Below are 24,711 nucleotides of genomic sequence, written 5' to 3'. Positions count from 1 at the left end.
TCAAACCTGACTCATTTCAAAACGCTTCATCTCGTGTTGTAAGTCTTAAATTGAGCTTTTATTTTGAAGATGCCAGCGGATCGATGTGGGTCATCCTCCACCGGTGCGCCCCCCTCGTCTCCGTGTGTTCACTCCCTTCCTTCCCTCTGTGGCTCTGCGCTGACGGCTGCGCGCTGCTCAGTCTGCCGCTGCACATCCACCGCGGAGCCACCACGCCGCTGAGGCGGACTGATCGTAGCTGAGCTCGGCCAGCGGTGCTGGGTCAAAGCGCTGCTGCTGCAGGAGGAGGAAGAGGAGGAGAGAGGGGAGCGGCAGCACACTTCTCTTCTTTCCCCCTCCTGAAACCGCGCACAGCTTCCAGGATTCAGGACATCATCACCTCATTGCGTCCTGGAATAGTTTTTTTTTCTTTTTCTTTTCTTTTCTTTTTTTTTTTTTTTTTTTTGCTGTTTTCTGTCCATTTTTTTTCTCTTTTGCGCTTTTTTTGGTGTTAATTTTATTTTATTTTTGTGCTCCAGAAGACGCACAAAGTTGCAGCTGCAGACGCGCACTTTTCTCTGAGGCTCTTCTCCTTTTTCTGCGCTCATAAATCCGACATGGAAGATGGTCCGTCTTCAACAAGCTGTTTCAGAAGGTTAACGGACTGTTTCCTGGGTGCAAGTAGGTATTCCTGACTGACAGTCACTGTCACACAACGAGGCGTGAAAGAGAAAACCAAAAAGGTTCACATGCGAAGAAAATGCGCCGCCGTGAGTCTGAGCGCGGGGCGCAGACTCACGGGGCTCAGCTGGGATGCTCGGTTCCTGCAGGCAGACCGTGTTTCCCTTCAACTTTATGAATGACCGACCGAAAGCTGAACTAGACGAGTGGGGACAGGCGGGGAGGGGAACGCCAGAGAATATTTTAAACAGCATGTAGAGAGCATGGTGACGGGTCTGATCTCGGCTTTGAAGTCTGTGTGTCATGGTGGGGGACAGTCAGCAGTTCCGCAAGAAGAAAGCGAAGCCAGGTCTGCAGCAGGAGCCGCGCACAGTCCCTATGAAAACATTTAAAGGGGCAAATTACGCAGAAATCCCCTGGGAAAATAGACCACCAGAAATTTGTGCTATATCTTAGTATCAAAGTGATTATCAAGTTGCGCAAAATATAGCATTCATTAGAATAATTAGAAACATATATGTTACCCCACATCATAAATTTAAAAAATATGATTTATCTAAATGATAACTTTTCTCTAATAACTTTTTAAAAAAGTTTTTGTTAGTTTTTGTTTTTATTCAATGTGCTAAAAACATCGTCTGGCAAGTGTCTTTAAATTTTAACAGCTTTTGAAACTAATTGGTTGTTTTATTTAGCCTTATCATAAATTTGCCTATCAATAAAAATCCACTAAAAACAAACATTAAACCGATACTTATATCCTGTATCTATTCAAACACAACTTCCTACCTTTTTTAACCCCCAGCCTTCACTCTTGCATTACGTCGCACTTTGTATTTATACATTACTACAGTGTAACATAAATATCTACTGTTTATATTGAAAATAAATCTCCACACAATCACAGTACAACGGTGCACTATATAATCTTAACCCCAAAATGATTCAAACGCTGGCAGGGTTAGTTTTAATATTAGTAGTCTTTGAATTTGACCAGAAACATGCTGGAAGTACTGCTGAGGTTTTTGAGAGTCCCAGTCAGAGTCCCAGTCAGAGTCCCCAGTTGAATCTGATTGCAAACTTGTGGAGGGAGGTAAAGATTAGGGTGATGGCAGGGTGACCTTCCTACCTCAAATTCATAAATTATAAAAAAAAGTAATCCAAATACTAGAGGAAACACACAAAAAGCTGATAAGTAATTATAAGGATCAGGCTTTAATGCTGATTATCAAGGGTATAATTTCTGACGTGCCTCTTAATTTAAAATTCATACTCTTATGTAGTTTTATTTCTTTTGAAAGCTATGCCTGCAACATTTTCAATATAACATTATTCTTGGCTAAATGAAAATACTTTTTATTTAAACTTGCCAGGTTTTGGGGTTTTTTAACAGTATATGTTGCTGTTAAATGTCCACATATCTCCCTTGAACTTCTGGTTAGAGATTAACTGCATTCTGTTATGTCTTACTTGTGTATTTTGGGGGCATTTGATATAGTAGCTGATTTCGAATTAGGGTTTGTACTGATTTTAACTGGACGTACAAGTTTAGAGTGAAATTGTTCAAACATTTCTTGCTCTGAACAGAGTTGGGCAGGTCAAATATTGAAAAATTTGTGTTAAATGTGTAAAAACTAAAACACACTCCCTTTTATTCTTTAAATGTATAAATGTGATTATTAGCATGCAGTTTTTTAAATTTAGTTAAACAATCATCAGTTTCAGCTTAGTTGGATGAATAAAGGTAAAATTCAAAACTTCTACTCTCCTTAAAGAACGTCCTGCATGTCTTTTTGTTGTTTTTTTTCATATCTTCTATTTAGACTCAATCAAAGCTGTGATAGGCTGATCCAACCTCAAAGAAAGCTGGACTCCAGCATCAAGAAAAGCCTGACTATTGCGTCTCTAACTTGAAACAAAACAATTAGTGTAACAATATGCAGTTATTTTACTTGAGTAAATTTAGTCTATTTATTATTTCTGATTAGGAATTATTTAGGTGAAACTGCAACCACTTTTGACTAAACTAAATTTGTGCAGTTCTGAAATAATAGGATTGTTTTGCTCCTCTTATGTAAACAAACAAACAGACATAAAGCCAATATGAAGAAATGGTTTGTGATAAGATGCTACTCAAATAGTGATAAAGTTTTTAAATCTGTTCAAGCAAGGTAAAAATAATCACATCAAAATGTGCTCTTGACTGGCATTGATACCTCAGGCTTGACAAATCTTAGTTTGCTAGTAACTTTGTCTTTGGCATTAGCTCTGTCACTAAATGAGAAAAAGATGCACACACTCAAAACTAGATTTCCAGTTCAACACCAAAACTCTTTCAACTAAAGGTTTTATACCAGTTCTTTATTTAACTTAACTAAGCTCAGCTTGCTTGCAATTTTTACTTTCACGTTAGCCAGCTTGCTAACTAGTTTAAATTTAGCATTAGCGCTTTTGTTAAGCAAGTTAAAAAGAGGATGCAAACTTAAATTCTCAGTCAAATAAAAAATCTCTTCCTCCTATAAGCCTCATTGGTTGCAAATTTCAATTTTCATCGACTAGCTTGCAAGCTAGTTGGAATTTGTTGACAAACCAGGGAAAGATGCAGAAATTTCAACTGTTGTACCAAAATAATTAAAAATACTCAATGTTTGACAGTTTTCTATCTTTACTAACCATACATCTTAAGCTATTCTGTTCATCTTCCACTGGAATATGATAATTAACTAAGTGAAACAACATTTTGAGTTTGTTTAAAAAAAATGTTGTGATAAAATGTATTTGCCACAACATATGTCAAAAAATAAAATACACAATGTTTGACTTTGACATTAAACTAGCAAATTAATATCTTTAATTATATGTAAACAATTTAAATGGCTTACATTTAATGCCCTCAAAATTCATTTTTACAGTGTAGTTTGCGACATGATTTGTTGATGCAAAGGAATACAGATTGTAGCGAACTGCATTAATCCAGTCTGATACTGTCTGGCTTACCCCCCCTTTTTTTTTAAAAAAAAAAAAGGACAGACATGCTTTTCAAAGCTCATTCAATCTTCCAATCTTATCAAATACGCAAAGCAGTAGTTTAGATATTAGGGTGTAATAACGTCAGTGAGATGAATGAGAATTACGTGTATTGTGTACCTCTTTAATGAATGAGTCATTTATTAAAGGAAGTAAGCAGAAGTTCATCATCCTCTGTCCAGTTCCACATCTGCTGTAGATGTTTGTGTCGGCGTTTAGAAACAGCCTTTTGGACTTGCTTTACAGTTCCAAGTTAATCTGGGTTTAACGCTGGATTAATACGACTTGGTAAAAATATCTGCTTTACTTTTTTTTGTCTTTTTTGTGTAGGACTTTCTACAATGTAAAATAGTGGCATTTTGTAAGCGTATTCTCCTTCATTTGTCATTTATGAAGTACTATAAGCTGCTGAAATGTCCCTCAATCTCAGTCTATGGTGAAGAAGCACAATCTAAGTACTCACTGTGTTCACTTCTGATTTGCAATGAGTCAATTTTGGCATATTGTAGCTGGAAGTTTCTCTTGAGGACAAAATGCAGCTATCCGTATGTGCGTGTGTGGATAGGTCGGTCAGGGCCAGCCCTAATGCAATCTGTCAAGCCTTTTTAAGTGCAGTTGGTTGTCAACGAATTGCTTAACTCAGAGAAGAAGGCTGCATTGTCAGGCAGGAAGTGCTCACGCTAGACGTTTCCTGCCGTCTCTCACACACTGAGAACTTCTCCCAGCACAAGTGACAAAATGTATATAAATCTGTAAAGTGCTTGATATAGAAATTAAAAGCCTGGTTGAGGTTAGACTGCAGGAAAGCATACCAAATATGTTCTCGCTGTCATTTGACTTGAGTGTTGATTTGAACCCTATTCAGGAAATTCAAGCCAAAGAAAAATTAGCTTGTGTTTGCAGTTTGAAGTTTTTTTTATACATTATGATGAGAGCGGGCCAGGGCACAGGGCACAATCTGAGCAGCAAAACAGATGAGTTTTCTCCTCAAGGCGTCCATTGACCCCCTCCATCAGCTCGTCATGGGTTGGTATCAGAGAGGATGGGAAAGAGGCCCCTTGCTCAGTAATTTCTGTGCAGCTTGTCCTTGTGACAAGGCTCATAAAAGAAAACGGCTCTGCAGAAGGAGCACAGATCTGTGGTTCTCATTATTGTGTCCCCACAGGCCCCACTTCAGTTCAGCATCAGACCAGATGTGGAGTGGGGAACATGACCTCAGATTACTGATGTGGTATTGGATAATGCTTGGGGACGGGGGGCCTGCTGCAGCGCTGCATCATAATAGTGTTTTTAAAAAAATTCTTCCACTTTCAGCTTCTTTTTATTTCTATTCCCTCTTTTATCACTCTCACTAAAGACGCCACCCACATCTACACAAACCCCTGTGAAAATGCAAATCATGGTAAATAATTTCCACTGATTAAGTAAAATATCATGCACAGTTAATCTTAAATAGGGCAAATCTGTTAGAAAGAAGTAAACTAAAACTAACAAGAAACAACTTGTTTTCATAAGTGTACACACCCTTAAACTAAAAATGTTTTGATCACTTTTTGATTTGTATTCATATTTGATAGATGCCTGTCAGCATCCTATCTCTAGGATTGGTCATATTTTCGCGCTCTGTGATGCAGACGTTTTCCAGATCTGTCAGACTGAGCATTTCTTAAGCAGTATAATTTGCAAATTTGCTGTGAAAGACCATAGCAGAACTTTAAATTTCCTCCGGCGGAGCCAATTTTGCATTCATTTTGATGAATCCTCAGATTCACTGTGATATAAAAACCTTAAACCCCTTTTCATGCTGAGCCTTTTAGCTGAAAATAAACTCAAGTTATTTTAAAATATCCATAACATTTTGTACCTTGGCAAAAGGCTCTGTTCCATTTCAAGAAAATAAATGCCAGATCATGTTACTGCCACTCCCATGTTTCACCAGGGGTGTTGTGAACTTTTGGAAGCTTTTTGGAAGTGAGACAAAAAAAATAGTTAAGTTCGTTTTCATTAGACCTAGGCACATTCTATCATCAGTTTTGGGAAATGTTGGCCTGACCTTGATGTTTTCCTTAGATGTTGCTTCTTGTGGAGGAATATGGAGAATATGGGAGATCATTGTGATACTTAGAACAAAACAATTACTGAATTGCAGGAACAAAATAGTTCCTGCAATTCTTTCAGTGTTGGCAAGTTTCAGTTTTGTCGTTTAATTACTTTTTGGGAAAATCCAATTTTCCCCCGAAAAATGGATTTTCACTGTGTCCTGGTTACATAATGCTGTAGAGTTTTTTTGTACCCTTCTCCTGGCTGATACTTTTGTGCAATGAAGTGTTCTTATGACAATACATTTTTCTTTTTGAAAAAGTCCCTTGAATCTCATTTCAATTGTACAAGATATTTTGTAAATGAACGGTGGACAATGTTTTGAAATAATTAAAGTTACTACCCAAATCTGGCACTCTAACACAGAGACTTTTGACAGCCAGTGTTTATTTTAAGGCGCAATGAGCAGAAATATCTATTGTAGGATCAGATGTTTCAGTAATGGCATTAGCATTCCTGAAACGTTATTTTTAGATCTAATGTTCCATAACAGATCGATAACTTATAAGAATAAAACAGATAATCTTTGCGATACTCTATTTAGTTTTTCTGTTAGTTGCTTTAAATCTTAACCTCTCCTGAGCCTTAATGAATCACAGATATGTCTCAGTGGATTGATTCCTTTTTGAAATGGCTTTCTATATCTGTGCGACATCTTTTTTTTTTTTCATTTTTAAACAGGGCGCTGTTTTTTAACGTAGCTAATTTTTTAAAATCTTTTTTACTCTGTAACAAACAAGCCTGGAAGTCCCTAGATCTGGTGTATTCACTGAAAAGAAAAATATGGGATTTTTTTGGTTCCAGCTCGGCCTTAACACGTCACTTCCACTCAAGCAGAAAATTGTCCTACTCCAGACACCAGCTGATTTCTGGGTGCATCTCTGTTGTTCAGCTGTTGTTTAAGGGACAAGTATTATCTACTTTTCAATCAACCATTCTTTTGGTCCTTTACTTTGTCCCTAATTACCTGAACTGTGCAGATGGAAATAATGCAAATCGAAATACTGTGGAAATCTCTCTTTCTCCAGTGTGACACGTGAGCTTGCATGTTTGTGCATAAGAATCTGCATGTCTAGAAAAATGACAGGACCTCAGTGAAACAGCATTTTTTCTAATTTAACACATTCCCACTGACTCGTGTAATGGCTTGGCTTTGGAATGTGGAGAGCGTCGGGTGAATGATGATCACTCAAACATTCACGCACACTTGTGCACCTGCACAGCCTCAACGAGCGAGTGAATGAAGTGAGTGGCGGGAGGTGAGGGGCCGTAATTTTAAGCGGCTGCTCTCTGAATGTCGGTTTTGGACGCTGCGATCCAGCCCTGCCATCGATAAGATAAGAAACACATGCTCTTCCCACCTCCTGGCAAGGGAGTCCCAGGCGGACCTGCTGACGCACGCACCCAACAGCAGTCCCCCATCACCTCCCCCAGCCCTCCCCGCTCCTGCCTCAGCCTCATGTCAGGAAAGTGAAAAGTAGTGCCTTGGCAGCTTGCCCTTGACTTGCCGCCAGAAGGAGTGCGCTGCAGAAGAAGTGGTCTTTTCCCTTTTTCTTCTCATGTGCACTTCTCATCTATGTTGCAAAGGAGGAACATCTTGAACACTAAATGTCACCACTGTTGGGATCTTTTTCTGCTCGAGATATTGTGTGACGGGGCTCCTGAAAGCACCATGTTCATCTCTGTTCAGCGCTGTCGCCTGGCTAAATACTTCAGCATTGGGAGAGGGATTACTGATGTAGGAAGAGGAGAACTTGTTTTTAGATGTGCAGCAAATAATCCTTTGTTTGCATGTGTCAGTTTGTTGTGTCATGAGAAAAAAAAGCAGATGGAGGGGAATTTGCAGTCTCACGCAGCAAAATAAAAGCTTTTCTTAACATTTAGTTTTTGACTAGATCTAGCACAATGGTAAAAACGTGCAATTGTCTTTTTGCAGTGATGATGAACCCATTCACACTACCTAAGGACTAACGTAGCCTCAGCAATTGATTCATTCATCTGACGTACAGATGCAACAGTTACATATTTTTTAATGATTTCTAATATTTTTTAATACAGGCAAATGTATTCGGGATTTCACAATATAGTTCTTTAAGTGTGTATTCTCAGCAGAGGTTTCCAAAACTGGAACACTAACCTGAACATTTTATCATGAGGAGAATAATGAACGAAGAAAGTTTATACAGATTTCTCAAGAAGGAGAAAATAGAGAAGCCTGAGACGGGTTTTATTCACACTACATGCTTCTGTTCTTGAGGAGTTTAAAAACTGTCTTCCTCCTACGTTCGGAGGAAGCGAGGCGCCCTTGGCAAGAATGTTAATTTTTATTGGCAAAGATTTTTTTTTTATATTTCTCATCAACAGCCTTTTTAATCCATTGAAAACTAGAAAATAGAAATCCACCCCAAATGACTATAACAATTAAAATGTTTGATAATTGGTCAACTAATAAAAACAGGATGAAAATGTTGGAGGGAGATGACCAAATGTAAATTTAGTTGTGTGGAGAGGTGGGATGAATTTGTCACTCATTCTAAAGAGACTTAAGCTTGAGTTTTAGGAATAACTAAGTACTCTGTAAAGAAAAAAGGGTTGACATTTAATTTATAAATGTCATAAATAAATTTTAACCTTACTCAGATAGTGCTTTCACGAGAATGTTGTCTGTATTTTCTATATAATGTACATCCTGTTTAGTTTTTTGGAGTTTTGAAACTCAAAAAATGAAAATTCTTACAAAACTGTTTCTAAAGCCTCTTTTATGATTTTTTAAAACAATAATCTGATTATATTGAAAAAATAACTTTATACCACAATAAGTTGTTAAAGTTTTGGTTGTCAAAGATTGTGTAAAGAAAGTAATTTTTTCTCCATATCCAGAAACAGTTTGACACCCTTGTATAACCGTAGTCTCTGTTGTTCTCCTCTCAAAGGATAAAGCTGATTATGATGACATTTCCAGTTGTTAGTGCAACATGCTACCATGCAGCTGAGTTGTGTGGTGCCACTGGTTGGAAGAAGTCAGAATTTTTGTCAGGTCACAACGCCTCTTGTCTTTTACGCTTGGTAGCTGGGTAAAAAAAGCCGATGGCACGACATGGCTGCCTCGATTCTGTCAGGCACCTGTGGCTACAATCTAGTAGCTTTTCATCAACAGTTAGTGAATGTGTGCATAAATGGAAATGACTGATATCATTGAAAAGCGTCTTTGAGTGTCCAGAAAAGTGTTACAGAAGTCTGATTTTATTTCATTTAAAAGTGACAGTAGGACATTTACTACTTGTAATAGTTTTTGTGTATATTTCCATATTCTGTAGACATTTTATAATTATAACAGGTCAGTGATTATAAATGAGCTTTAAATCATGTAACCTGTCCCACAGCTCAGTTTTATTAATGTAATTTTCATTTATTCATCAGAATGTTTACCAATAATAATTCTGCATATTGATATTATGCATATATATATATATATATATATATATATATATATATATATATATATATATATATATATATATATATATATATATACATATATATATATTGTTATTGTTATTGTTATTGTTATTGTTTTTGTTTTTTAACCAATAGAACACGATGGAAGAGGGAAGGCCAGTTCAAGTGAGAGGAAAGAAAGTCAGAAAGCAGGTGAGAAAGTTGTCAGGTGATCTGAGTTGAGGCCACAAATTGATTGTCATGTCAGGAGAGTTTGCAGCGTTTTGAGACATCATCGTGAAATCCAGTGAAAAAATGTGCTTGAATTTAATTATTCACTCACTGATGTTATGTTTCGGTCTTTTTATTAGCTTGTGTTTTTTTGTTGTTTTTTTTTTACTTCATATATAGTTCAATAATTAATTACAACATATTTTCTGGTACTCAGAAGACAGAGAGAGTGACAATGATGGATAAAGAGAGAAATAGAGCGTACACGATGATGCCCAATGTGAGAAATAGACAGAATAGTGACAAGTTAAAAACACACTGATCATTGCCTGTATGTGTGTAGTTATTATTGACATCATAGGAGATTGTAAGCGTCCATTGAAACAGTGTCAAAACAAGCAACCACACAAAAGATCCTTTCTGAGGAGTTGGTATGAAGATCATCCCTTGTTACATAAAAGAAGCAAATACCAAGAGTAAATGAGCTTTAAATCATGTAAGCATAATATATGTTAAGCACTAATTGTAACCGCTTATAAAAAAGTTCATAAGCACTATATGGTTTTCAGACAGAAAATTGTTGTGACTGTGTGTGATGTTATATCTTAGGTAATAATTCAAATTTGATCAAACAAATAAGATATAACAATAGTTTGAAATATGCATAAATACATACTCAAAAGATGAATTTTTATAGAAGGAACAGGAGGAAGAAGAGATCAAGACTCTAAAAATGTCCCTGATCTTACATTTGATTGCACAAAAGGTCCATGTCTCTCTCTGGTTATACTTTTTTTTTTTTTTAAATGCCTTGCTTCACCTTCATTTATAAAAGTCTACTGACTATTTCAATGCAGGTAATTGCCAAGGAGACAAATCTTCTCAGACTTGTTCTGTCCAGAGTGTAATTTCTGTATGTTGTGATTGTTTTCTGTTTTTTCAATAAGAGAAGCATATGTCTAATATTGTCCTCATGGGATTCAGCACTGCCCTCTATGAATGCGGCATGGTACTTCCTGCCTCACTTCGCATTTCTTTGTGGACGAACAGAAACAGTAAATATGTTTTTTACATTCATTAAATATGGCACAGCGCCACCAGTGGTGAGTCACAACATCTCACTGCCTCCTCACCTCACACCTTCCCTCTATTTGAACAATTGATGCATACATTTGAAGATTTTTACCATAAAGATATTTAAATCATTCAGAAAAAAAAAACTTTTCCAAGTGGATGAATTAATTTGATTTGTTATGACACAAGGATGTGGTTCCTCAACCATCACCAGAACATTTCTGGATGCATCTCTAACCTTCATCTCCCCTCTCCAGTCCGTTAGTGTGTTGATAATTTAGAAAAGAGTCATTTTAAAGCATTTTATGATGTTTCATTTGCGCTCATGCTTGTGTTTTGTGTTCTGTCCTCTGTGACACTTTTTGAAAAGTAGCCTTGTCATGTGTTATAAGTGCACACATTCTGGAGCATCAGACCTCTGTGCTGCACGTGGGCTGCCTCACACAGAGACCTGAAATGACTCTTGTGTCTTTTAGCGAAGACAACATTATGGTGGAAAGACTTCTCAAACCACTAGCTGCTGTTCAGCAAACCACTCCAAACTTAAGTACAACCACAGCTGCTTTGCTGTAAATCTTTAGCACGTACACGTACTTCTTTGTACAAATGTAATTTCATTTTTATAATCTTGGTTAGATGACATGAAGAACAACTCTTAAATATTACACAGCTTTAGCTGGCTCTCAGGTTGTCCTAATCAATGCTTATTTTTACATTATGGGTGTCATAAGTTTATTAGAATATTTTAAAGTTGGAGATTAAATTTGCTCTTATAGTTAAAAATGTTGAATATGTTTTTATTTTGAAGTATTTAGAGTTAAAAGACTGTCCCAGCTAATCCATTTATGTCATATTTTATAAAATTAGCACAGTAGGCTCAAGCATAGAAAGAAACTTGTTACACAATTAAAAGTCATAAATGCTCACATGTTTTTCTCCTAAGTCACACCAACAGGATTTTTCTCGTATGTCCAACTTGACATATTTACACTGCACATATGCTGCGTTGATAATGTGTGTGTTCTGAAGCAGATTATGTGCCACATGCAACTAAACCCAACCTACATCATGCTGTAACACCCAGACCTCACTGCACTGAGGTGATAATATGTGACGAGCGTCAGAGACTCTCAAATTTTCCCTATTGTGGATGGTTAAGGCAGCAATGTCTAAGATGCACACATGGTGCAAGTTACAGCTGTAACAGTGTAAGTGAAGGCTAGGGGGGAGAAAATGCTCCAAATTGGACTGACCGACAAAGCTTGGTTGCCAACGAAGCCTCCATAACTTTGATATTGTCTGTGAGGAGGCATTTTGATAATCTGTAGATTTAAGACACAGACTCATTGTAAAATTAGAACTAGAAATTTGTGCTGCATTAATAAAAAATATTGCTGCGTTCACAAAGCAGGTCAAATGTGACCTAAATTTGTCCCCCCCCTCCATATGTGTCCCATATCTGATCCCACCTTTCCTGGTTTTAACTACACATCCACACAGACTTTTCTACAAAAATTGCACTCACTGCTACATTAAAGGCTGTTTCTGTTAGCTGTTCTTTTTTTTTTTTAGCTCCCTTTGTCTTGTTTGATTTTGTCACAATACTGTCAGCTCCCACTGCTTATCAATTTAAAAATCAATCCATAGAAGGTGGCATCCATAATTAATTCTATAAATAATAATTGAGTAGTTGTAGTCACTACACTAATATCAGCTACAGTGGAAGGTTCCCTTGAAGTATTTCCAGAAATTTTGCCTTCGAGTTTTATGCCAAGTGTAAAATCTCTTGGCCTGAAAAACTAATTTATCTTTTTTTTAATATGTACGCAGTGTAAGAACACTGAGATGCTGCTAAAGTAGCTAAAATTGGATTTCAAGTCTAAGGTATGATTTTATTGTAAATTTCTATTCAGTTTTTCTACAAACCACAAAGTTTTCCGTTTACAATGAAACTCTTCTAAATTGATTTCCTGAATGAAAATGCTCATAAACTTAAATTCTAAATACTTTACCATTCTGGAACATTCTTAATGTGTTTTCACTCCTGAAAATCCACGTTCACACTACAAAATGGTGCTGGCAGTACAAAAAATACCAGCTACGCTACTTACAAATGTATTTTCGTCCAACTAAGAGCAGGTTCATTAAGAACCTTGGATGTGAACAGCCAGATACCCAGACGGACTGTTATTGGTTTGGCCTTTCCTTCCAAGTCCGAGGGTGTGGTGTCAAGATAAGTGTTATGCAACAACAGCTCACTGCATGAACTCAGACCTTTATTCAGGAAGCCCAAGTCTGAGTCAGCCACAGAAACATCTGCCAACTGGGCTGCAGGCACTTCTTTGCATGCTCAACACACTGATTTCTGCATGTATGATCAAACTTGCACCAAAACTTTCTTTATCTATCTTTATATTTTCGTATTCAACTTCAGCATTAAGTCTATGGTTTTCCTGGCTGATCACATGTACTGTCTTAAACGTCACAACCAAGTTGAGCAAGTTGTAGTTGCAAGTGGGAAAAGCAATGGGATTTGTTCATAGTTGTGCCTAACTGCTAGCTGCTGTGGGTTTTTTTCTTTTCTGTTTTATGCATTTAAACGCAAAGGGAACATGTTCACGTATTGAGATTTTATAGGACCATGTTTTCATCTAGCTTATTGACAAAAACAAACATCTACTCTTCCAACTGATATGTTTTGTACACGTGGCAGCCATGTTGGATAGTAAGTGTAAGATGGCTTTGTGGCTTTTAAGGTTTCCAAGTTGGAATTCAGACTTTTTCTGCTGTTCTTTCTGATTTTCTAATTTTGAATTCGGAAAGTCCATCTTCTAAATATAAGTCAAAACACATTACATATATGGTCACCCTTTCCTGTACCTATTTTATCCTGTTCAGGTTTATTCACAAACACTTGTCTAAATGATGATCAGTGACATGGTTTTAGAACAAAATCAGAGTTATATTTAAACAGCTACATCAAAAAAGAGTGAAACCTTACACTGCTTTAAAGCAGTGTAAGATTTGAAGTCTCAGTCTGCTGGAGCATAAAGCATTTTTGTATCTACTGGAGTTCAGTCCAGGCACTGGCTTCATATAAGTCCTGAAGGTGGTCAAACTAGGGTCACGTGACAAAAGTTTCCTTTTTGAACCTAAAAGAGTCAGATATGAAGAAACCAAAACCTACCAAAGTTTAGCTATACAGTGTAGCACACTGAATATACAACTGACACATAGAAAATAATTCACCCTCAAATAGTATATCCCACCTATCTTTATTTTTAACCACTCACTGATTATGAAAATGCCACAATGGAGATTCATTCCCTTATTAACAACTTCCTCACTGAAAAGTGTTTAGAAGACTTGGATGTGCTACGAAATCACACTTATTGGAAAAAGACAAGATTTTTGAGTTTTTGACAGGCTGTTAACCAGTCATGACCAGTTCGGATGAAAACTGGCCGATTCTTGTTGCAAACTGATCCTAGGCCCAACCCAGATACACACCAAATAAACAACCATGCACGCTTGCTCACACTAATCGAGAAAGTGAATTTAGAGTCACTAATTAACATTAACAAGTGCATTATTATGGACTGTGCTGAGAAAATGCTGTAGGTCCCAGAGAAAAGCGGCTGGATTTGAACCAGAGTCCTAAAACAAAAACAACCATGCAACCACACAAACCCATTAGATGGTTCTGATGAGAAATTATAAGTGTTTGTGTAGCCTTGATGTGGCATGCAGACATGAAGCAGAGCAGAGCAGAAACTGTTTAAATGTTTACTGTATTTTATTTTCCCTGACCTCCCCAAACAAAGCTGGTCAGAATCCTCAAACCTCTTTCCAAAAGTTCTCAGGCAAATAGTGGCAAACAATAATTAAATCTAACATAAGGCCCAATTTCTAAATAGAAGTAAATAGAAGTACACTTTAAAAACTTCTAATGTTCATGACTATTTTTGCACTTCTTTTAAGCTTGCTGTGATTTTGTCTCCTCATGAAGTTTATTTTTTAATTTAGCTTTTCCTTAAACTTTTAAATACATTCACAACAAAACAGTGCATCTTTTACTTAAAGAAAGTGTGCTTAATCTTATCCACTATTGTTTAACTTTTATCGTAAGCATTTAAGGGAAATGACTATTATGTCTTGCTGTATACTTTGGACAGTCCAAATTATACAGACAATTTTATGCTTGTGTAAACACGAAAAGCTGAACAGATATGGCAGAAAGTTCTTGGAATGCTCGGCTTTCGAATTAAAAAAAAAAAAGAAAACGTGACAAAAAAATTAAAAGAACATTTTGGATTTACAAGTTTGCCCCTTTACCTCCTTTTTTTTTTAACTGTTATACTTCGCTTGTTTGTTCAACGACTCAGCATTTTTTCCTTAATTCAAGTCAGAAACATTTTTTTTTCTGTTTATCATGATGACGCCTTTCCCTTCTGCGGCACTACCCAAGTGGGAAGGAAAATTTTACTGAGGTCTGAGAAAATAAAAGGAAAATCCCAGCTCAAACCAGTGACCAAGTCATGGCACCTACCACAGGAGTTACTCCTGTGATTGAGTGAGTACATGTGGTTCCCAGTGGGGTCAACCACTCAGGAACACAGCATGCGAGATGGATCTTGCTGCACCTTTTGATTAGCCGCCACAGTTGCTGGCCCAGCACACTGACATTTACTCCTCAGCTCGTAGTGTCATTGTGGTCACATTAGCTTGAGCCGTGGCTTAGAAGACTTTGATGAATGAGGGTTAAGATGTTGGCAGAATATAACAAAAATAAAAGTTTCTGCAAAAAAAAAAAAAAAAAAAAAAAAAAAAAAAACATAGGTAAGGACTGGTGTTGATATTGGTTTCTTTGGCCTATTAGATGTAAAATCCTAATTCCAGTTGCATAAGTAGAATGAACTTTTTCCTCTTGTAAATTGGAAAGGGACAAATACATTGAATTTAAATAAATAAATTAATTAAAAACTAAAAGTTAGTGTCCAAAGAGGCATTAGCAAGTTTCACCAAGTTTTTTATGCATAGCTTAGCTGCTTGTACCCCACTGGCTGTTATCCACTGACTGAAAGAAGGTTGCACCACTTCCTTGCCTACATTTTGGAAAAAAATGAAACAGCCATGGTGTGGAAACCGACTTATGTTTATGAGATTAACACAGTTCTTAACATCTGGTTAGCATTGGAAAACTATGAGCTAAATGTAAGCTTTTAAGCATGTTGGCTAGCTGAGCAGTTAGCCCAACTGGCTAACTAGCTTGTATCAGCTTTTCTCTCCCATTGTAGTGAAATGACAAAATATTTCTTTAAAGCATAAATAATGTAGTTCTGTAAAAGTGGCATTTTTACTCATAATTATTCCACCATAAACTTCTTCATAAAGACCCATCGGAAGATATGAACATACAAAAACCTCTTATTATATTTTTAAAAAATCAATGACTAAAACAACTAGGGTGTTCTTTCCAGAATAGCTATGCTATTAGGAATTACAATAATGTGATTCCAAACAGTAACCAATTTGATCCAGGGAAACAGATCTGCTTGTACCTCAGCATATCATCTCATTAGTCTGTGTTCACATTAAAAAAGTCCCTTAGGAGTCATAAACTGAACATAAAACAATGGTTTGTGGATTTGAGATGTGCCAATTCTTTAATTTTGTTGGACCTTCCTGAAAAAATACAAGGATATATAATATTTTTATCTTCAAGAGAAGGAGTTTTTATTGTTGTATCATAACTGACCGAAGGGTCAAGAAAGAAATGAGGGCTTGATGGGCTTCTGCAAAATTGCTTTTCCTTTCCATGTGGTTATGAGGCATTTGACTGTTTTTAATTGTGTACTGATAAATACTTACTTTAAATGAACAAAAGTTGTGATCATAAATTTACATTACAACCTTGTGAAATTTTGAAAATAGGACAGCGATACACGGCTCCCTTTCTATTTCTCTAAGTCTTTCTCTCCGTCCCCTGCAGCTACCTTCACCCCATTCTCCGTGAACTTTTTTCTGATTTATTAAGCTTAATTCTCTCGATGTGCGTCAGAGCCAGCCAGGAGTCTCGTGAGGCATTGCACACTTAAAGAGCGGTGCCTTGTGTCTGGACAGTGTCAGACTGTATCGCCCTCCTCCAGCTCCTGATTCCTGTCCTACCCCCTACTCTATTCGCCTCATTCGAGTGCAGCCACAAGATCTCGAGAGCCACATACACCCTCACACACAATCAGTGCAGCTTGAGCTGTCTTTTGCAGATCAAAAAATATCTGTAAAAATAAATCAAAGCCTTTTTGCTTGGAAAGATCCTGAACATCTTTGGATTTTGTGATGTTGCATCCACAAAGTTCAATAAATTTTCTCCGGATTTTAAGTGAGCAGTGCAAAATTGTGCAATAGGAATAAAAAGGTTTTGATATTTTTCCCAGAGGTGGCAGAAATTCTCCTTTAAGTGGGCTTCGCCTTAAAAACACATACATTCAACATAAGAGAAAATAGACAGAGACAGTTAGTATTAATAAAGCCCGCAATCATACAAAGCAACCAAATTGGAACAGTCCTAAAAGGGGTAATATATCTTAAATAGGGTGATTGCATTAGGAACAAATGACTTATTATAAATGTGTTTCCTGGCCGCAGGAACTTTCAAAAGCTGGAAGGGAATGTGACTGGTTTCCTGACCAAAAAGATATTGTAGAACTCAGAGGGCTTAGAATCGAACCAGTAATCTTGCTAGACTGGTAAACGATGGCGAGATGATTTCATTTTTTTATTTTTTTTTTATTCATTGTGATGAAATTGTACCAGGTGGAGATATTCAGTATGAGAATGAATTCAATCAATTTAATTGGAATTGTAAACCAATTCCAGAACATTTTCATGAACATGCAATGTATACATTTTCCCCAGCAGGTGTAGCGTTTTTGTAAACGTGGCCCACATGATGGGAAAAGAGAGGCAATTAACCATTTCTATGTCAAGGTACTTAAAGGAGTTAACTTGCTCCACTGTCTGGCCTTGGATGATCAAAGAACTAAAAGCATCCCTTATTAGTTTTTTATGTGACTAATCTCTTTAGACTGAAGAGGTCATTGCCACCGATCAAAGTTTCCTCCTTAAAAGTCTGATCCGATAATTAAAACTTGCTTTGTCTGCGTCCCTTGCACAGTTTTGCCCGTACCTTTATATCTGCAGAGCTTCACTTTACATGTGTGTGTTTGCTGTCAGGACACATGGCATCCAGCTGCTTGTTCTGCTGTGAATCATAGCAGAGGTTGAGTCTGCACTGATACAGCTGATAACCAGGCTTTTCGTGAGAAAGCGTCATAACAACAATCAGGGCCGTCTGAACACACCGGTCAGTATATTTATATTATCTAACAGCACATACAATAGGAGTACACCTTAAATTAAAACCCTTTTAGCTCTCCCATCTGTTTTTTTGTTCATTGAACAATTTTTACACTACTTTTTTCTAAAATTTGTCACTTTATTTATTATTAGTTAGAAACAACAATTTTAATTTCTTTTCTTTGATTCTTTTTCTGATTATTTCATCAGATCTTTTGGCTCCACTGTACTTTTTCAAACGGTCTGAAATTTGGATTTTCACTTAACTAACTTAGAATGTTTTTGGGGGGATTTTCTCAGCAATGTTTTGTAAATTTTAAGAAACTCTGCTATGATTGTGTTTTATGATCCAGTTCCAGCTGTGAGACATAAGGTGCTACATTAGCCTTACTTCTCTCTACAGAGGAACTCATGGTGACTAATTTAGGGAGGAGTAGTAAGTAGTCTCGAAAATATATTAAAGGTCCCAAAGTGAACGATATAATACAGTAAAAAAAGAAATGGTTGAAAAAAGAAGATGAATTTTATATATTTTAAATTTTCTGATCTATTTACATTCGTACTGACCACCAGGAACAATATTAAACAACAAAAACAGAGACATTGTCATGGTATAAAAAGGCACTAAAGTGTTTAAGTTCTAATCTGAGTAAAGTCATGTATTTTATGCCCAACAAAAAAAAAATACAGTTAATAGTTATTTAGTTTTGAAATGTAACTTGTTGGGACCACTCCGTAAGGTTTTATTGTAAATTCAAATAGTAAATGTATTTAGTCTTGAATCAAAAAATAAACCTCGCCTGGAATTAATCAGTTGACTTAGCAATTGCTGCTGTGATGGTCTGTCAAGACATTCAAAGTCTTTGAAAGTCTATTTATGTGAAAGTTCATCCTTGTACAGTTAGAAAGAGATTGCACAAGTTTTGAATTCCATGAAAAATGTGCAAGAACGAAACCTTTGCTCTCAAAGAAAAGCACACAGGCCAGACTGAAAGTTGTGTGTGAGAATGTAGAAAAAGGCATTTCTGGAATAACTTTCTTTGGACAGATGAGTCTACAACTGGATTATTTAGACAACAGATTGAAACAGATAGCAGTGGTGAAGCATGGAGGTGGATGTGTCATGCTTTAGGGATGCTTTTCTGAAGCAGAACCTTGTCAGCTCACCGTCATAGGTAGAATCCATCATCTGTCATATCAGAAGGTACTGGAGAAACATGTGAGAATATCTGTAAAAATATCTGTAAAAATATTAAAATTGAACTGGACAATATCTCCCCAAAATACCAGTAAACCCACCAAAGTCTGGCAGAAAATTCAGAAGTGGAATTCATGACCTGCACACACAAACAAACACACATAGCTGGGTTTGACTTGAGGTGAACATCCCGAAACATTCAGCCCTGGGGAAATTGGCATTTGGGTTCAGTATTTTCCACTTATAAACATTCTTTCTCGCTATAAACTGTAGTACTTCAAATCGTTTGCAAATGGCCTTATAAACCCTTCCTTCATGTTGGCAGCAGCAACAGTTGCTTCCCTGAGGTTATTGTTGTGTTGACACAAATTTGTGTTACAGATTGACTTTCGGTTCTAGTGAAGTTCTGACGTCTCACGAACTCACAGTCTGCGTTAGTGTTTTGGCCAAGTTACAGCCGAGTAAATGACAATGAATGGACCAGGTGGTTGTTTTCATTCTTGCCTCAGTAACATGGTGAAACTTAAAGATGGAGCCATGGTTTCGCTTGACTCTGCAGTCCATTTGCACGAATGAATCAAATGGTTATGGTTTCTGAGTGCGAATTCTTCTCACAGGCAAACCTTTCATTAAAACAACTTCATCTCATCAATGATCTGACAAATGGCTCTTTTCTGACAACAAAGTCAGTAAACAGCAGCACTTAGTGAGCTCTCAAGAACATAATTAGTTATTGAGCACATGTAAGTCATCCTTTATTGTCATGCCTGTGTTTTGAGGCTTTACAGGAAACATAAGTGAGCCCATTTGAAGTTTTAGAAGAAAACTGGGGTGTACAGTGCAAAGGTTTTCTGATGACATGTTCAAAGACACTTTCTACATGTTTTGTAAAGTTTCAAACCAATCTTCAGTATAAAATTTGGGTTAAATTTTATATGATAGGCCAAAATAAGTACCGTAAAAGGCCAGGCAAGGAGAGCATTTATTAGAGGTTCAAGGAAGTTCATTCATGGAGAAGTGAAAAATATCAATGTTAAAGAAATTCCACTCGTAGTTTGCTACAATCCTGAAAGGAGGAAAGAGTTGTTGGGATGATGGATGGAGATAAGTATAGAAAAATTCTGAAAAAAAAAAAAAACTTGTTAGAGATTGCAAAAGATAAAAGTTTTACCTTCCAGCTAAATATTTAGCAATAGAATCAAGCTTTTGTGAGGAATCAAAATTATTTTTTAATTTTCAGTTAACATTTTGGTATATTTTGTTTTTTATAAAAGTATGCTCTGTTTGTATCATCTCCCTACTGATTCACACTTCCACCCCTGAGGACGGCTCAACCCACATGTGATGTGTGGTCTTGCTTTGAAACGTCAGCATTTGCAAAAAAGCAATAAAGAGCAGAGGAGCAGTGGCCAAGCGTCACCCTGGCGAGTGTGAACTGACGCATGCCCAGTTCAAAACAACCCGCAGTAGACATGAAACAATCAAAACTGCAAAGGCATGAAATGAGAGCGAACGCAGCAGCAGTGCTCAGTAAACTAAAATGTGGAGACGCCTTTTTCTATGTAAGAGTACTCTCGATTTTAACACACAAGCATGGATTAAAAAATACAACAAATCTGTTCAACCGTCTGAAGTTTAAACATGAAAGAATCTTTTACAAAATGGCACGGAAAGGGAAGGAATTTATTCAATATATTTGATATCTTACTAAAATGTGGTCAAATTTGTCGCTCCAGTATTTTATTTATTTATTTGTTATGTTTGTGATATATTTTGTGATTTAGTTTAAATATTTTTTTTCTAAATAACTGTAAGTATTGATGAAGAGTTTAGTTTTTATTTAATTTGATATAGTATTCCACATTTGCATGAATAATTTCTTGGATATTTTCGAGTGGATGTTTAACAAGAAGGTGGGTTCTTGTTAAACATCCACTCGAAAATATCCAAGAAATTTTCTGTTGGAAGGAAATATAAACGTTTCAAAATATAACTATACATTTTTTTCCAAGTGCAACAAATTTGTTGATCTTCTATACACTCTGGCTTTAAGAAACAATGTTGATTCTAATATTTAGTATATTAGAATAGAAAAGCCATTATTTTGTGGCTTTAAAAATGTTGATGTTGTTATAATTTTTTCTGAAATCAAGAAACTGTTCAGGGGAATAAAAGTTAGGCCGAAATCTGACAAATTCATTCAATTCCTCACTGGGAACTATTTTATAAAGAAAAATGTGCAAATCATTCAGTTTCATCTTCTCATAATTATCAGAAGATAAAACTTCTATAAAGAGCCTAGAACACAAATGTCAGAAACACTTTGCAAATTTCTTCTCTACAGACGTTGCATCATTTTCCCTTCACTTCCTAGTTATGCAATACCTTGTGTTAGTTTGGCAATAGTGTTTGTGAGAAAGCGGAAAAACTACAAATACTTTTGTGTCTTTTATCTGCACTTTTCATAAACTTCCGGAATTTTTATGCAACATGCCCGGACAATCTGTTGGTCAGAAGAAAACTGGTAACAATTCAAAAAAGCAATAAAGCAGATGTTTATGTGTTTGGTGTTTTGTTTTTTTCAGGCTTGACAGATGAAAAAGTGAAGGCCTACCTCTCGCTGCACCCGCAGATGCTGGACGAATTTGTGTTGGAGAGTGTGAGTGCTGAGACGTTGGACAGATGGCTGAAGAGGAAGACCAGCAGCAGGCCTGCAGGTACAGCCATCCCACACACAGACCGACGCATGCAGAGACGCTGGCTGCAGCTCTGGGATCACTGTAACATTCTGATTGGATCAGCAGATTTTACTCGGCTTCACTGACGCACAGTTGTAATTTCTGTAAAATTTTGCCCGGTTGGAGGTTTGCTCTTTTTGACTCTCAGTCAGCAGCACACGGGATCATTCAGGTAGCTTTTAGCAGACCCAAAGGCGGAGGCAGGTCCTTTTTAATATCCTGATCTTCTGCAGCTCAAACACCTCAACTTCAGGTGCATCTTTTTTTTTTTTAATTGTGGGAGTTTGCAACACGCAGAAGACGGGGAGAGTGAGCGGGGTCTGTCGGGTCTTTACGGGTCATTAGATGTGTTTGAGCGGGCCGAATTGAGTTTGTGCCGCGCGCTCCACACACAGCCGACTGTTTCTCAGACCCACCACATCCATCAAGGGCCCACAGGGCTGGCACTCTGCCCAGTCGAGCTGCTGACGTCAGAGGCGACCTCCAGAGACATGCAGCCTACTGAAGGAGGCCCAGAGGAGGGGCGGGGACGGCGGCGGTGGTGAGGAGGCTGTGCTGGCTCGGGGCGTGGGCCCTGCTGGAGGAGGAAACTGGCATAGGACAGATTTGTCACATTTCGCAGCTGCCTTCTACATGAGGTATTCCATGTTTGTTGCTGCCATGTAGGGAGCCTGGTGTTTAGAGTCTGGGAATGTGTTTTTAATAGTTTCCTGTATGCTGAGTGAGTGTGTGTTTGGTTTGACTGATCCCAAGTAAAGACGATCATGTTAGTAACACTCGCTGCCGCCAAGTTTTATGAACACAGTCTAAACCTGTTCAAATCACAACACTGAGACACAAAAGATAGATTCACATGGTAAAAACTTTTATTTATATGTTGAAGTATATATGTATGTATATATACATATATACACTGCTCTCTCAAATTACCAGAGATAAAATCTGCCCATTGTTAAAGCTTGTTCAGCTATTGATTTTTAGTTATTTATGGGTTAGCAATAGAATTAAAAAATTGTGATAAATTTGTACTGAGTGAAGTTTATGGTGTGATTTTTTTTTATTTATCAATCTGTTGTCTAATATTTCAGTTCATTTAAGTAATTAAAAGCACTAATGTTGCTCCAAAAATAATAAGCAAGAATTTTGTTTATTTATTTTAAATATCTGAATTTGATATTTATTCTAAGTTGAAACACTTTTAATAAAAAAAAAAAGCTGACAAGTATAAAGTACTAATTTCATTATGCTTATTTCATTTTAATGTATTTATTTATGTTTATGGTGTGATTTTTTTAAGGATAACCTCTTGAGATGTCGCATCTAATTTTTAAGGCAGTCAAAAATACAATTGTGTTTTTGTTTCAGTACTTAAAATAGAAAACTGAAATACTCAGTGAATTTAAGATAAGACTGAACTAGAAAAATAAAATAGAGCTAACAAAGTGTGAAACAAATTATAATTGTTTAATTTTGGCAGTGAAGTTTCCTTCAAATTTATTTAGGTAAATAGTGAGACAAAGCAAAAACTTAAGTAAAAGTAATATAATTGTTTTAATAAGAATGTAAGAAACAAACAGCTCACTTAGAAATGTCTGTTTTAATTATAGTTGTTGTTTGAATATTGTGAAAATCACAAACAAGTATTTTGAATGTGATCTTGGGCTTCTACTAATAGCTTTCTTTTTTAACTAATTTAATACAATTAATAGATTAATAATTGTTATTTTTCTTAAGTCATAGTGTGGATACTAAAACATAAGAAATTTTGTTATATTAGTTTTTCATGTTTTGAACAATAAGCTTGTATATTTTGCATGTCACAAAATGAAATCTGAACAAAAAGTTTCAGTTTTAAGTATGAATCACACCTCCAGCTTGACAAAAACAGTCCCTGAGATTTGTGTTTGCACAAATAGGGAAGTCTTATTCTTTTGAATGGCAAATAGAGTTGGACTGTACAGAAAAAAAAAAAAAAATTGCAAGCGGAACAGAATATGATTGCAAAATCTGTTAACATTTCCGTGTAGCTTAGAAGTAAGTTTGTCCATTCTCTATTATAAATTGTTAGAACAAGACGATGAAAAATTGATTTGGTCATCTGCTCCAAGTCTGCGCAACATGTGCAGACATGAAGTTATTCAATAAGATGAATGCATGAAAGTTTCCATAAACATTTAATAGGGGAAAATATGGCAAACAGATAACTTGTTGATTTCATACAGGAAATTCAGCAGCTTTGCCCATAAGTAGCATCATTAGTAGCATCTGGTGCTGCAAATCTCACCTGACTTGAACTGCGTCCGGAATTTAGATCACTTTGGGAAAAACTTTCAGAACATTTCTCGTTTGGCAGTGAAGTGGACATTTTATCCTGCAGGTCTGTTCAGAGTCAATCAATGAATGCAGCCGAACCGAACTGATGTGCAGCAGGCAAAGACTAAGACAAGTATCGCCACAGGCTCACACACCTTTGGAGGAAAACATTCAAAACTTTTGTTAAAAAGTTTAGAGAAATAAAAAAAAAAGATAAATTCATAAAAATAAATTTATAAAACTAAAAATAGTGAAGATTTTTAGTTGGTGCCATTAAATTAGTTAGTTGTGTATAATTCACACCTTTGTATAAGAGGTTAAGAAATCCTAGTCTTTTATTCCAGTCTTTTAAAATGTCCTATTGCCAACATGAAAGTTGGGATTTTTTTATTTTCTGCGCAAGTTGTGCTAAAAGGATTTGGCTTGTCAACGAAGCTGTTCATGCCTAAAATACAATCTCAGTGCTAAACCTGTTGCAGCATCACAGCTACAGTCAACAAACACAGGTCACATTTCTAAAGAAGTTTTTTTTTTTAAAGGAAGTTACATGAATGATCCTGAACCACTTAAAAA

The 24,711-nt window shown here is 36.6% G+C and overlaps 1 protein-coding gene across 4 annotated transcripts in view; it reads left to right on the top strand.

The window, feature by feature from the left end:
• Positions 1-24,711, top strand: part of pde10a (phosphodiesterase 10A) — an 80,502-nt gene that overhangs the window by 28,693 nt on the left and 27,098 nt on the right. For 2 of the 4 annotated variants that reach the window (XM_055029585.1, XM_055029584.1), the window contains exon 2: positions 21,673-21,804. In XM_055029585.1, the coding sequence (XP_054885560.1) occupies positions 21,673-21,804 (132 nt within the window). Of the gene's footprint in view, positions 1-25; positions 661-21,672; positions 21,805-24,711 lie in introns of those variants that run through there. The other 2 variants (XM_055029586.1, XM_055029587.1) reach the window with 2 other exon arrangements.

This window comes from Poeciliopsis prolifica, unplaced genomic scaffold (genome assembly GCF_027474105.1).
Source record: "Poeciliopsis prolifica strain line A6 unplaced genomic scaffold, Auburn_PproV2 SCAFFOLD005, whole genome shotgun sequence".
Lineage (NCBI taxonomy): Eukaryota > Metazoa > Chordata > Actinopteri > Cyprinodontiformes > Poeciliidae > Poeciliopsis > Poeciliopsis prolifica.
The sequence above is the reverse complement of the archived record's forward strand: the minus strand, read 5'-3'. Positions and strand labels throughout refer to the sequence as shown.